We start from the raw sequence: 15609 nt of genomic DNA, 5'->3' as shown, positions 1-15609 counted from the left end.
TTGGATTGGGTGAAGGCAATGATGTCGTTTTGTCCTCGGGACTCTATTTAGAAGAGAAGTTAAAACAAAAGTTAAAAATTGAGAGGACAGACTTAACACAATTGGATTTTTGTCTTAGGAGGAGATTTTCTAAAGTGTAATATTTTCCCTAGAAATGCCTTAGGCCCAGCTTGTGCTTGCCTTAATTTTGTCCATATTCCTTGAAAGATACTTTGTGTATTAGTATGAGTTGATTTGACTTGAATTTAGCTTTGTTGGATCTGGCCGCTATTGAGTTGACTGGCTTCCCAAAGACATGGAGATGGAGCGGTCCTTTTCAATAACCAATCCTTGGAACTATTTCCTACTCTCTATAACTCTCAGAAGTCTCTTGGATAGTCAAAAGACCGGAAAATGGCTGGGTATTAAGGCAGGACATTACAGACTCAATAAATCAAACTTGTCAGATTTCTCTTCCCTTCACCCTGAAACAGAGTACCAGGAGTTATGCATAAATATAAACTCTAAGCTCTATCTACTCTTAAATTCTTGGCATTGTTTAGGTTAATAACTTGTCTTTTATGTGGTGTATTTACCTATGGATGAGGATGGTGAAATCACTTTCATTGAGAACATTAAAGAGTAAAGTCTGGAAAAAAAAGAGTAAAGTCTGAATACTATTAAGGTGGGTGATTATTATTATCAGTCAATGGAGAGAATCAACAGTTGCATTAGACGATGAATGGGTAAAACAACATAGAGTCAGTGTTCTATGAATTATTAAAGAGAATCTAGGATATTAAATCTACAGTAAACCAAACTGAAAATTCACTAAAATTGCTGGCTTTTCTTTTAATTTTATACTTATTTAATTTTTAGAATAATTTTTGGTGCATATATTTAACCTAAAATTGAAAAACAAATGCAAAGTGAGGTCAAATTTCCACCTCCACTCCCCACCCCCAAATAAGGAACTTAAAAAGTATTTAACAACACATTTTACTGGGTTGGCTTATTAAAGCTCACTTGACCTAAATGGTAATAAAATTTACCATATAGAGATGTTAGCAGATATTTTTCTGTGGGCGAATCCTTAATAGAAGAGAAATGTAATTTCAACTTTGAACAGACAACCAACAAATTTAAGAACAGGAGTTTCTTTTTAGCTTGTCATATTAATAACAGCATGTCCTTTGGTTTCAGGTAGCAGAATAAGGAAGTGACTGACAGCGCCTGACTTCCTACTATGAAAAAGGTAAGGTGTGAAAGAAAGGAATGATCCCGATGGAAATTCAAACATGATCATATATTGACCAAATCTTACTCTTTAGTATTTCCATCTGCAGACTAGATTTTTATTCTGTTCAAGATAAATATAGCCAAAAAAAGTGCTTTAAATTTCAGTTTCTTTTCCCTTAAAAACAAAAGGTAAGGCATCTGTCCTATAAGATGAATAAACTTGAAGCAGTATTTGCTGAGTACCATATTTACGAACTGTGGCCTCTCTAGAGTTTATTTAATGTGGTCCATCTTCAGGAAGTTGCAGAGTAGTGAAGAAGAGTCATAGGAAATAGTGACAGTTTTACTGTTATCTATAGGAAAAGTCCCATGAAACAAAGGAAACAGTATTTAAACTTAGAATAGGTTTTTATATTCAGTTTAGGATCAAATAATAAAGCACGCCTGTTATTTGCAGTTATTCCTTCAATAATAATTATTATTATACGTTTTGGTGATTAAAAATGCAATTAAAATGACTCTCGAAAATCCTCATGAATTTTATATAGGAAAATCACATTTTTTTTTGTTTTTTTTTGTTTGTTTTTTTCCCTTTAAGGCTTGGAATATATATTTAAAGATTTTTTTTTTTTTTTTGCTTGTTTGTGCTCTCATTATTTCATCCTATCTTATTTAATTTACTATGGGGAGATCTGTTCTGAGGAAGATAAAAATAAATGGAAAAGAGTAAAATGAATTCCAGCTTAGGGCTATTGTTTTCAGTAATTTTCAGCATCCTGATTTATTTCATTCCCAGGATATTAATGTCTTGCAGTGGATGCTGATATGCTAGCGTGCCTCCAGGCTTGGGCTCAGGAGTCAGGCACTTGGGTGAGGTTGGTTCTGCCCCTCACAAAGTGCAAGAGCTTTTGTCTCAGCTGCCCCTTTGGAAAATGGAGAGGGTGGCAGAACCTACTTTGGGGGTTCAATGAAGTATAGTTTACTTAAAGTGTTTGTAATAGTGTTGGCGTATATAGTAAGTGCCCCCTCAAATGTTAGACATTATATTTACTTTAATAATTTAATATTATCAAGGAAGGTGAAAGGTTTATTCTCCCCAATTAAAATGCTTAAAAAACCAAACAAACGAAGGATCAAGGGGAAATTCACTTTCTGAAGAGGAGCTTCTCAGTAATGTCTCTCATAAGCATTGTGAGCTCATGATAAAGGGCCATTAAATGAGAAACAGGAATAATGTTTTCAGTTAGTAAAAGCTTCATAAATGAAGTTAATTAGCAGCTTAGTTACTAAATTCAATTATCTTGCTTTGAAGCTCAGGCTTTATTCTAAAAAACTTTGTTAAATAGACTGAGTCCTTTTAGATGTGGCATTAGTTCTCGGAATATAAGCGTTGTGATGAATTCTTGGTAAATGAATTTAAGACATGGATTAAATATTCGTTAAATATGTGAGTTTAAAAATTATGAAAGTCCTGGGAATTTGTCTAAGAAAATCTGCCAAAAGTAAGCGCCATGAGTAGTAGTTTCGTTTTTGGTTCTGATTATAGAAGTTTACAGCTTTTTTTTCTCCCTCATCTAGTTAAACACATATATAGAATTAGAGAGAGGTAAAACTGAGAAAAAAAATCTTTGGGATCTTTGGTCTTACGCATTTCACATTTCTAACATAGCACCTAATTGCACTATTGTAATCTATAGAAATCAAGAGGAGCAGCTGTGGTTGTGGTCAGAGGGGGGCTGGAGCTGTTCTCATGCTGCCTGCAGACCTCAGGCTCTGAAAGCCACATGATGCTGGGGAGAGAGAGAGGAATTCAAGTGTGGCAGGGTGGAAGGGCATGGTGGAGACGCTGTCTGTCAAGCCCTAGAAGCAGGGACCTTACTCTAGGAAAAATGAAATACACAAGCTCTCACAGAGTTTTCAATCAAGCCTAGACTGGATTAGTTGATCTACTAGAAATTTTTTTCCTGAATTTCAGAAAACAGTTTAACTCGCTTTGAAAGAAGATATCAGAGTTGCCATAATATTCAACATGCCATTAAAAATTAGAAGACATGCTTTAAAACAGGAAAAAAAGGACCAAAATCCAAGAGAAAACAAGAAATAAACCCATAGATGATTTACATATTGTAGATATTAGACAGAACTTTAAAATACCTATGGTTAGTATACTATGATCAAAAATGGAGATAATTATGTACAAAATAGACAAAAAGATGAATAACTGAACAGAGAATTGGAATCTATATAAATTATTCAAATGGAGATTCTTGAGCTGAAAAATACAGTATTTAATATTAAGAACTATGGATGTTTTGAACAGCCAGGTGAACACATCAGAGCACAGGATCGATGAACGAGAAGACAAATCAAAATAAACTGAGAGAGAATAGAAACAGAATGGTACACAGACAGACTTCTGAACTCATTCTTCTCCAGAAAGAGACTTCATACTTAGAAGCTCTGTGGATTGCTTCTTTCTAGACTGTCGGATGCTATTAGAAGGATACTTAGACGTGTCTAGTTCCATTGCTGATTCAAAGCATTTGCGTTTTTCAAGGGAACTTAGGAAATTGAGAGATACTTTTGTTACCTTTAATTTTAATAGAAAATCTGTTTCCTTTAAGTGGTATCTTTACCAAAATGTGACAACTTCTGAAAAGAGAACTGGGTATAAGACTCTGGGGAGTAGAAATAATCCAGATCAAGTTTTCTTCCTAAAGGAAATAATGCAATGGCAAAAGAATATATTTTCAGGTTTTAGATTTTTTTTTCATTTTTATTCTGGTTTTCATTTCAGAACGCTTTGGCTCCATAGCAGATCTCAGCCCCTTTCAGTTTTTCCTGTTTTCTTTGCTTCCCACCTTTGATCTCTCAGTGCCCGTGTTCTGTGCCTTTTTACTGTATTAACAGTCTATAAGGTTTTTCGCTTCTGGAAAATTAGACAGAGAGCAGAATTTTTGATCCAAGTCTTTGTAATTTGCAGCACAAGAACTATTTCACCAGTTGCAATGCATCTTTTATGGGTTTTAAACTATTTTTTCTTGTGACGTTTTGCCTTGCATGTAGACCCACCCTGACACAGTTGGTGGAAAATAATATACTCTGACAGTGGTCGTATTGGTGCCTTGGAAAAAGATAAGAACATGGAAAGCAGATTAATGAAGGCATTAATGAAAAGTGGATAGTATGTCTTCTTTCTTTCTATTCACTGATTCTTAACTAAAAATTAACCAAAACCCAATTTTTGATAGTCATAAGACCTTGGCTGTTTTAGATATCTGGAAATGGCTTCTGACTTAGAAATAACATTGTATTCCCTCTCATCCCCTACCCACTTCACCTGACAGTTCCCACCATCCCCCAGCCCCTCCAGCCCTTCCATCCCCCCAAATCCTTTCCTCTGGAGACCCAATAACACATGAATCCAATTACAAAGAAATGATTACCCCACAACTCTGCCTAATATACTATGATGAACCAGTTTCTGAGTACAATTTTTTTTTCTTGATTATAAAATGCCCTCACATATGTTATGTCATTTAACTTTCTCAAAATTTATATGAGGTACGAAGAGTGAGTGTTATTACCCCTATTTCACAATGAGAATAAGGTAGATGAAGTGACTCACACAAAGTAATCACTAGTAAACTTTAAATCCAGGACTCATGCTTTCCTACTTCAATGTTGACATCCTTACTTAGGAGGCTTGTGTGGACTTGTAGGTGGATGCAAGGAGCACTAATATTGAAATGTGTTCATAGTATAAAGTAGGACTCTGCCTACCTTAAATCCATAATAGGTATAGACTATACTTTTTAAAAATGATTTTTATTTTTTCCATTATAGTTGGTTTATAGTGGTCTGTCAATTTTCTGCTGTACAGCAAAGTGACCCAGTCACACACATATATATTCATTCTTTTTCTCACATTATCCTCCATCATGTTCCATCACAAGTGACTAGATACAGTTCCCTGTGCTATACAGCAGGATCTCATTGTTTATCTACTCCAAATGCAATAGTGTGCGTCTATTAACCCCAGACTCCCAGTCTATCCCACTCCCTCCTCCTCCCCCTTGGGAACCACAAGTCTGTTCTCCAAGTCCATGAGTTTCTTTTCTGTGGAAAGGTTCATTTGTGCCAAATATTAGATTCCGGATTTACATGATATCATGTGGTATTTGGGTATAGACTATACTTCTGACTACTGTTCTAGCAGTAGTGGAAGAAAGACGTTTTCCTTTGCAGAAGCCTTTTGCAATATGTGTCTCTATCCTTCAGGGAAATGGTATATAGTAGTTTTAGAAATTTGTGATCTTAAAAAAAGAGGAAATGAATATTTGTATGCGGTTTGATGAGCTCAGGAATATGTTCTTGGGAATGTGCAATAGTGGGTTGTCCAGATTACATGACATCCTGAATAATAAAGGGCTTTGCAGATCCACAGTTATTTAAGCTGTTGACTAACAGGATGCCAAGCACTTACGCATGTTCTGTGAGTGCTCTTAGTGTCAAGGTCCTGTTGGGAGACAATTCTTGAAACAAATGTCACATTTCCCCATGTCTAGTGAGCTGAGGAAATAACTAACTTTATTCCATTCTATTATTTATAGAATTTTTGCACAGTGGATAGCCCTAGAAGATGCTAATAGTGTCTTTCTCCAGAGCAAAGGGCAGGCATGCTCACTGTCCAGTATAAAATATTCAGGTTCCCTAAGCTCAGGCTTCCTCTTCTATAGTGCTGACTGTTTGTATAGATGTCACCTGACCCTCTTTATGTTGCCTTACGGAAATTGGTTCTCTGGGAACCTGTGTAAGAAAACACTGATATTCTGGCTACCACTTCTGCTTAGAGGAAATTAAGTCAATTGTCTTTGACCTGGGCATGTCACGTCTTCTTGCAACATCTGGAAAAGTATAATAGGCTAAATGTTAGTTTGCAGGTAGCCTTCAAACATGGTTCTGACAGGTCACAAGTCATCTCCCTCTCTTCTTGTCTCTTGTATATATATAAAAAGCACAAAACATTTTGAGTCCATGCATGTGGTTTCCTGGGCCTTGTGTATTTTTAGCAGGATGATTCTGGCATTTTATAATGGACATTGTCTGTAGACATTAGATATGTAGTTGGTGGAGGCTTGTCAGCAAATCATGACATTGCAGAGGGCTTGGAGACTTTAGATAATTCATGGCTACTCTTTCACTACAGGCTTCAGCCTCTTTAACACCAGCCTTGGGCAAACTTGGAATATAGGTCTTCAGTCTGAGGAACTGCTTTTACTTTCCGATTTTGTTGCTCAGCATGTTTGGAAATTATCCTCACTGCTCCTCACCACGCGGGATTTTCCTCCTTAGCTCTGTACTAAACTTCCACTTCTGAATAGACCTTCTGTTCATTTTTGGATGATAATTCTTGACAAGATAACCTTGTCCTATCTCTTGAGTTTTTTATGATGATGAACATTAACACAACAAACCATCTCCAATGAACTTTATGCTCTTTTAAGAAGGGGAATTTTTCTTGAGCATTCTAGATTTTGTCGAGTCATAGTCATGGGTAAGAAAGCCCTTCAAGCTTGGGGTCTCCTATTGTTAAAGGTTAATGTGATTTTCTGAGACTTAATGCTGCCCGTGGACTTCCGTACCTGGTCTCTTTTATTTATGCTCACTGTCTTCAGGGTTTAGACCTTAGTTTGGTTCCATTAACCTGTGATTTACTTATTCTTCCCCAGTTCTACCCTCTCTCTTCCAAGCCCCTAGTAGGACATCCATTTGATTATGGGATGCCTTGCAGAAGGTCAAGAAATATTGTAGAATGATTGAATGAAGGTACTGGGTCTTTTTTGAGCCTTTTCCTTGGAGATCTTCATTCTAACTAGGACCTTGATTTTCCTAGTTAAAAAAAAATATGTGGGAAGAGGGATAGTCATGCAACAAATCATATGGCAGTATCCATCATAATACCAACATGGGCTGAGAGCTTTATGTCTGCTACTATTCCAAGTGTTTTATTTGTATTGCCTCCTTTAGTCCCCAGAAGATTAATCTATGATTAGCAACATTTTACAGATCAAATATAGGCACAGAAAGATTTTGTAATTTTTCTAAAGTCACGCAGTGACAGAACTGAGACTCTTCTGCCTTCTAAAGTCCAAGGGTATCTGATGCACATATTACAGGGTTGAAGAAGTACACTGAATTTTTACTTTGGGGTAAGGCTGACTTAAGTCATTCATAAAAATGTCTTCTTTACCCCAGGATCAGATGAAAGATTAGAGTTAAGCCAGAAAATCTGACCTTTGTTGAAAACAAGCCATAGGTATTCTCACCCAACTCTTCAGGTACGCATCTCCCTCTTAAATCAGTTGAGTGATTAATTAATTTATTCTTTCATTTATTCTAAGACTGTTTATTGAAACCTGACTTGGTGACAGCACTGTTCCTAAAGAATGCAGAGTCAGGAAAGAGAGGTAATTTCCTTTAAGGGGTGGAGAGCCTCCATTGTGGACTTGCCTGAGGCAAGAAGTTTTCCCCAGAGAGTAAGGAGAAGCTAGAAAAGCTGTGAAGGATGTGGGCTCCCTACTGGAGACTCTCATTGCTTATTAAGTTCCTGAGGGCAGGGACTGTGTCTGTATCTTTTACCGCACGCAGCAGCTTTTGTGCTGAGTACCCTGCCTGATGCACAGGAGCTGCTTCATAAATATGGTACCACTGAGTTCAAGCAATAGCCCTCTTAAAAATTTTTTTTTTCCTTAATCATTTTCCTGGAATGTTCCTTGTTAATTAGAAAAAAAGTGGGTATATTTGTTTATCATAAATATTCAGATGCTAGGTTAAACATGACTGAGTTTCAGTTTCTGCTCTTTCTTTTTCCTTAACCAGAAAATAATTTAGACATTCACCACATCTCATATTCTTTTTTATTTATTTATTTTTATTTTTTTTATTTTTTTAAATTTTTTGTCTTTTCTCTTTTTGTCTTTTTTTGTTGTTGTTGTTGCTATTTCTTGGGCCGCTCCCACGGCATATGGAGGTTCCCAGGCTAGGGGTTGAATCGGAGCTGTAGCCACCGGCCTATGCCAGAGGCACAGCAACACAGGATCTGAGCCACGTCTGCAACCTACACCACAGCTCACAGCAGGGCCGGATCGTTAACCCACTGAGCAAGGGCAGGGACCGAACCCGCAACCTCATGGTTCCTAGTCGGATTCGTTAACCACTGCTCCACCACGGGAACTCCTCTTTTTTATTTTTTTGGCTGCATCCATGACCTGTGGAAGTTCCCAGGCCAAGGATCGAACCTGCACTGCAGTTGCAGCCTGTGCCACCACTGTGGCTTCAAGGGATCCTTAATCTTCTGTGCCACAAGGGAACATCCCTTTTCTCTTTCTCTTTCTCTCTCTTTCTTCCTTCCTTCCTTCCTTCCTTCCTTCTTTTCTCTCTCCCTTTCTCTATCTCTTTCTTTCTCATACTCTTTAGTACTATATTTTGGATCAGGGCAGTATTTCTCTTAACTCCCAAGGTACAGGCAACAGTACCACAGAAAAACTTGCTTACATGTGATAAACTAAACTATTGTAAATATACATAGTCTGCTAGAAAAGGCCACATGAAATTGACAGTGTTTGAGGGTTTTTTTGACCTTTAGTGGTTACATTTAATGGATTATGATTTTTTTTTCTCCTTTTTAAAAAATAAAACAACTGAGATACCTCTAATAAAATAAAAATTTCCCCACAGACACTTCTAGCATACATTCTAAGGTGGTACACTTCTGGCTATAATGAAAGGTATTTGCATTTTCCCTTTGCCTTATCAGAATTCTTCCTACCTGGATGGCCTGCATCACAAACTTGCTTTCCCAGCACTGACTGTTATGTGAGTATGTGTTGGATAATTTATTTCATATTATTTGAGGCCTTGTGAGTATTAATAGAATGAGAGGAAACCATGAAAATTATGGGTTCTTGGTTCACTGCTTTAACAAATATTTACCGAGAGCCAACAGAAACAATATTTACTGCATAAGCAGAAGACGAAAAGACACAGTCCTTGCCTCTTCAGGATTCATTGTTTACGGTTTGTATTGTTTATATTAAAGAGCCTTGTGAGTAAATGTAAAATCATCGCTGTGATAGATGCTTTGAAGGAAAGGGCTTAATAGTGTAACTGTGAATACTAGGGGGAAATGGTTCAAGTTGGGGAGGTCAAGGAGGGTCTTTTGGAGGATGTCAAGGCTGAACCAAGGTCATGTACAGTTGTAAACCAGATGACAGGAGACCAGCAGTGGGCGTATGAAGCAACACGGTTCAGTTCAGTTCACTGAATGTTTACAGAATGCCTATCCTATGCTAGACCCTATGCTTCCATGCTGGGAAATAACAACTGGATGAGATATGGTCTTGGCCCTGGTAAACAACTCACTGTCAGAGTCTCATTGTCACGCAGTGGATGATTAGGAGACCTACCACCGTATGTGTTTGTTTTGCTTCTGTGTAGTTTGAGTTTCCTTTGTGTCAGGATTCTCTGAGCTAGGCAAGTCCTTGTCAAGAAGTCAGACACCATCTTTTGGTCATGGAATCAAAGTTTAACTAACAAATATACATCATCTTCTAGATTAGAGTCCAACAACACTACTCCGGGCTTTGCCATCCATTGATCGTGGCCCCACGGTGGAGCTCATGCCACAGTGGAGCTCATGCCTGTTTCAGAGCTTGCCAAGAGCATGGCTCCAGGAAGGAAGCCTGATCGCCACCAAACAAGGGACCCATTCTTTCTTTATCTCTCTTTTTTTAACCATTAACTAAAACTGCTAAATTATTAACCCAGCCATAGAAATGGATAATAAACACATTGTATGTGCACTGGATTAATTTGTTTTCGTGTGAAGTATCAGTCGGGCCTGGAGGACAAACTCCTAGGGACACACAAGTAACAAACAGCTGAAGTGTCAAGGATGTAAACAAAAGGGGAAAGGCAGGAACTGTAGAAAAATGGAGATTGCTAAAAACCACAGAAGCAGAACAAAACAGCACACACCAGTGCTGGATTTTTGCCCCAGACTCTAGGGCATGTCCTCATTCACTGTACCCACCAAGAGCACGTCCTAGGCCTGCCGTCCTTACTTTCTACAAAGGTCTAGGCCCTTTCATCACCTTTGGGACTGTGGTTCTGGTGTAGCTCCCTAGTCTAGAATTTACTGACTCTTGCTATACTTGCCTTCATACCTTATCTTGGAGAGGTGGCCCTGGGGCGAGTTCTGAGAAGTGCAGCCTCTGCTCTTCTGTTTGACCTAGTCTAGGTCACCGCACCACTAAGCTGTAGACATTCAGGTTGCCACCTTGATCACCAAGCTGCTTGTCCTTTTTCTAGGACCGACCAACCTCCCCAAAGGGATGGATAAGGAAGCTAGTAACACCTTGACCCGTGTCTCAGTACTGCTTTCTCCTTTCATTGTTTTCTTACTTTTTAACCTTCTTGGCAAAGACTGACAAACTTCCTTTATAGTTAATGACAATATATTATATTATTAAGGCTGTGTCTTCCCGAATGCAACTCCTAAACACTTGAACACTTACTTGTTTTCTTTTCCTGTTTCATTATTACTATTTTTTTTTTTTTATCTTTGAGGATTTGTTTGTTAGGGAGCAAGTAATTTTTCCAGGTTGTAGAAGGGGACCCTTAAATATTGCACTGCTAAGTGACTTGTCCAGCTTTACCACATGCTCTCGATTATGGAGCATTCAAGCAGAAAAGAGGAACAGCTCCCAAATTTTCCTTCTTAACTGAATATGAACAACCAACATTATAAAGACAATAAGTATGTTAACTAAATGGTTGAATATTAGTGGTTTGGGTTTTCCAACTAAGAAGTTTTAGTTTTAAAGTCCTTAAGAAATTAAGTTAGAGACAACAGAATTAAATGGCCTTTTGGAAAATGCAAAATATACCTCTGTATTCATATCTATAAAACTTTGGAGACTTTGCATTTGAAAATTCAGCATGTTTTCTGTCTAACAATTCTACACTCTTCTTGTGAAGAGTTATTATCAACTCTGTTGATGAGAGCTGTGATTTTCACCTAAAATTCCAAAATGAATGTGGTGAATGACATTATCAGACTATCAGTCTGTCTAGCGAGTTGTTGGTGCTCTCTCATTTCCAGGCTATTCTGTAAAAAGGAATTTACATGAGTGCCATCTTACCCCCTTGAATAACTCTTTCTGCTTAAGATTTTTCTGGAAATGTTATTAACAATATACTCCAGTAATGATCTAGTCCAGGATATTCTTGTGTTATTTTGCAGCTCGTTGCTAGTGACTCATAGCACATTGGGCGTCCAAGCTATGGTTAACTGGTGGTCAAGTTATGAAATTCTGTTCCCATTAACTCTTCCTTTCTTAGCCCAGAACACATCTCCACTCATCTTTTTTTCTTTCTTTTGATTCGTCATGCTTATAGTCTCTGCTTGGTGTTTTCAAACCAAAAGTATACTCAATGACATGCCATAATAAGTATTGTTCCTACTGCATGTCCAGAATAGCTAAAAACAGGAAATACAGACCATTTCGTGGAAAAGCCTACTTTTGTGATATTTCCAACCTAAAAGGTTTGGATCAACTTTGGTTGAGCGTCTGAACTTTTGGCTTCTTACAGTAAACCTTCTAACTTCAGAATTTTAGCACCATTTCTACTTATAAGATGATGTCTTCCATATTTAGAATATGCTGACACATGAATCAGTTAGCTTTTAAGCTGTTTTTATTGAATACTAGGATCTACTTGTAGCCAAAAATTGTACATAAGAAAATTGAATCATACGATTTAAAGCTTAATAGTAGAAAGAGTCACACTATCCATAGTTTCAACACTTTCTTTACTTATTGGGTGGTTTATTTAAAAATGGGTCTATTGTTATAAGGCTTTAATAATAAGTGAATAATTGATGCAGAAATGTATTATGTAAAATAAATCCAGAAGCCAAAAATTTAGGTTAGTTGAAGTAGTCTGATAACTCTTTCAGTAGGGAACACCAGGCCCTACCAGAAAATAAATCTAAACTGCTTTGCACTCAAATAACCAACTAATTAATGTTTAGTAACTCCAGAGGGAGTTTAAAGTTCATGTGCACCACATCCCTTTTAAGATCCAGTGCTGTAAAAATCTAATTGGATAGATTAGCAAAAGAAGCCACGTAAGATTACATTTATGTGATTCCAGGGTGGCCTTAGGCAGTTCATTATGTTATTTTCCAGTGTCAGTGAGGGCCCTGATTTTTCTTGGATTCTTCCATATTTTGTGACTGTGTAGAGTGGCATAATGAAATGAATGGATTTCATTGTTCTATTTGTTCTCTTCTGACTTAGCCATCTACATTGTTCCTACAGAATGCTCAAGATGGTTTTCAAGGGTGATAAATGATGACATGAACTATAACTCCAGGTTGAGTTGTTAAATAAATGTGTTTCCTTTGCTTTTGTAAGATGTCATTTGCTACATTTCTTTTTTTCACCTTTGATTTAGTTTTAAAGGCAGGTCATCTCAAGGAAGGAAGGTTAAAAAAAATAATAAGGAACATGGAGAGTAGAGATAAGAGAAGCATTTTCAGAGGAATCAGTTCTTCAATCTTAACATTTATTGAGAAAACATTTTAATTCAATATTTGTAGAAGTCCTGAAATGACCAAATAGTTTCTTTTACTCTAAGTCTTCTTGCTTCCATTTAGCTGGAATGTACTGGACAGGATTAGAAATGACTGTTCTTTTGGTTTTTTTTATGGTTTAGACTAAAAGCAAAGTGCCAAAGTTCTTTAAAGTAATCTCTCTTTATGAGATCTCAAGCCTTTGTGTAGACTCAGAAAGTGAGACAATTCTAGGTTTTTAAAAGGTTTATCAAACTGTATACAACATACTAAACTTTACAAATTTTGCTCATGGTTAGTTGACAACACAGTCTTCCGTCTCAGGTCAGCCCTCCTTCCCAAACCTTATTCCAAAGCAAGAAAAACAAAGTAAAACACAGCAGACAGCCAATACCTGTTAAAAGGCTGCAGAAGCCAAACGTTTTTCTATTGTGTCTGTATCACATGATATCCACCTTCCTCTGCGTAATTCTTGGAATAATATCATTCACAATTTAAGATCTTACATTTCAGATTTTTAAGCTCTGAGTTAGAAAGTCCTAATAGTGAATTTATAAAGAAATGTTGACAGAGCTTGGAGTCTCATAGTGTTGGTGGATACCGTGATTATAATAATGGTTTCCTTTAAAACTCTTCCATTACATGTTCCAAACAGTGGAATTTGTAGTTTTTCCTTTGGTCCAGAGATCAAAAACATGAACAATTTTATATTTCTAAGGTTGGACAGCATCTGTGTTTCCACAGTTTCTGTGGGAAAGCAATCCACCCTTTTCTTAGTTTTATTAAAAACCTCCATCGTGGCTCCAGTATGTGCCATTACAAGCACTTTCATTATGTCTCATATCTCCTTTTAGGAAGTAGGAGTCTGCCTATTGCTTTTTTTTTTTTTTTTTTTTCCTTTTCTTTTTTCTTACAGGCTTTCAAAAACTACATACTGTAAGTGAAAAGTGGTTTAAAAAATTAAAGATAGGAGTTCCCATCGTGGTTCAGTGGTTAACGAATCCGACTAGGAACCATGAGGTTGCGGGTTCGATCCCTGGCCTTGAGCTGTGGTGTAGGTTGCAGATGCGGCTCAGATCCCGCATTGCTGTGGCTGTGGTGTAGGCCGGTGGCTACAGCTCCGATTAGACCCCTGGCCTGGGAACCTCCATATGCAGCGGGAACAGCCCTAGAAAAGGCAAAGAGACAAAAAAAAAAAAAAAAAATTAAAAATAAGGTAAGAGAGGTTAAAAGGGTAAATGTGAGAGACAGATTCTTTGAGGTCATATCCTGCTGCCATTTAGTAGCTATGTGACAGGCAGGCTGAATGACTCTAAACCTTGTTTCCTCCATTTGTAAGTAGTATCTGTATCTGTCTGGTACAGCTTGTGTGAGGATGAAATAAAGTAACAATGTAAAGTGACTGGATCACAGTAAATTCTCAGCAATCGGTGCCATTATCAGATGTTTTATTAATTTTTACAGATGATTTGGAAATATTTTGTGGTCGCAGTTACTGTCTTACTACGATAATTTTATTTTGTAACAATCATGTTTTAGTGTTTTTATTTTAGAATAAAATAAATTAAATCTGATTTATCCACTCAACGGCTCTTTATTGAGTACTTGCTATATGCCAGTTGACTAACACAGCTCCTCCTGTTATAAATTATGACATTTGCTGTAGGCTTTTTCTGTTTTGTTTTTGTGGCTATCGGATTATAGAGGTTCCTCTGTATTTCTAATTTGTCAAGAAGTTTCTCTGCCATGAATGAATGTTGAGTTTTGTCAAATAATTTTTTTTCCCAGTTGAGATGACCATATGGGTTTTTTCTTTTTCTGTAAGTTTCTTGTATTTTTTTTTTTTTTTTTTTTTTGCTTTTTAGGGCTGCACCTGCGATATGTGGAGGTTCCCAGGCTAGGGGTTGAATCAGAACTGCAGCTGCTGCCCTATGCCACAGCCACAGCAGTGCACGATCTGAGCTACATCTGCAACCTACACCACAGCTCACAGCAACACTGGATCCCCAACCGCATGAGGCCAGGGTTTGAACCTGCATCCTCATGGATACTAGTTGGATTTGTTTCTGTTGCACCACAATGGGAACTCCAGTTAATAGACTTTAAATATTAAATCACCTGTGCATTTCTAGAAGAGATAAATCTTGGTTGTGGTATTTTACTTTTTTCATATACAGCTGGATTTGATTTGCTTATATTTTGTGTATGATTTTGATATCTGTGTGCATGGGAGAGATTAGCTTATTCTTGTTGTGTTTCTTATGAAATGCTTGTTATATTTCGATATCAACATGATGCCCTCACAAAGTAAGATTGGAAATATTTCTTTGTTTCATTTTTCTGGATGACTTTGTGAAGACTGATGCTCTTTCTTCCTTAAAGATTTCAGGGAATTGCTGATGTCATCTGAGATTAAAATTTTCTTCCTGGGAGAGAAATTATATTGCTCAGGTGTGATTCATTGTAATATCCTTTCATTGATTTTCATTCAATGGCATAATTTTTTTAAACAGAGAAAAATCTATACAGGGACAAAATTTTGTCTGTGTTGTTCAGTGCTCTATCCCTAATGCTTAGTATAGAGTCTGGTTCATAGTAGATGCTCAAAAAAAAAAAGAGTAATTTGTGGAGAGACACAGTGAGATATAATAGTCTTAAAACAACAGTGACGATGGGCCTGAAGGACATACATTCATTTATTTGGTGAGTGATTTTTAGGGGTTATGGTAACCAGTGGAGTGTTAGGTGGT

At 37.2% G+C, this 15609-nt stretch overlaps 1 protein-coding gene across 18 annotated transcripts in view; it reads left to right on the top strand.

Annotated features, from left to right (window-relative positions):
• The window catches only part of LOC146406010 (uncharacterized), a 265230-nt gene that overhangs the window by 17929 nt on the left and 231692 nt on the right, over positions 1–15609 (top strand). For 10 of the 18 annotated variants that reach the window (XR_014803473.1, XR_014803470.1, XR_014803435.1 and 7 more), the window contains exon 2: positions 1183–1234. Coding sequence is in view for 3 of the 18 variants with exons in the window: in XM_084956212.1 (XP_084812338.1) it covers positions 1226–1234 (9 nt within the window). In the remaining 15 variants the exon portion in view is untranslated. Of the gene's footprint in view, positions 1–1182; positions 1235–9037; positions 9097–15609 lie in introns of all 18 variants that reach the window. The other 8 variants (XR_014803458.1, XR_014803439.1, XR_014803456.1 and 5 more) reach the window with 1 other exon arrangement.

The sequence above is a fragment of the Sus scrofa genome, chromosome 1 (genome assembly GCF_054392235.1).
Source record: "Sus scrofa isolate SSC_HxYL_T2T_F1_AM1 chromosome 1, Sscrofa_HxYL_maternal_Yorkshire_Landrace_v2.0, whole genome shotgun sequence".
Lineage (NCBI taxonomy): Eukaryota > Metazoa > Chordata > Mammalia > Artiodactyla > Suidae > Sus > Sus scrofa.
This window is presented reverse-complemented; position numbering and strand designations above follow the sequence as displayed.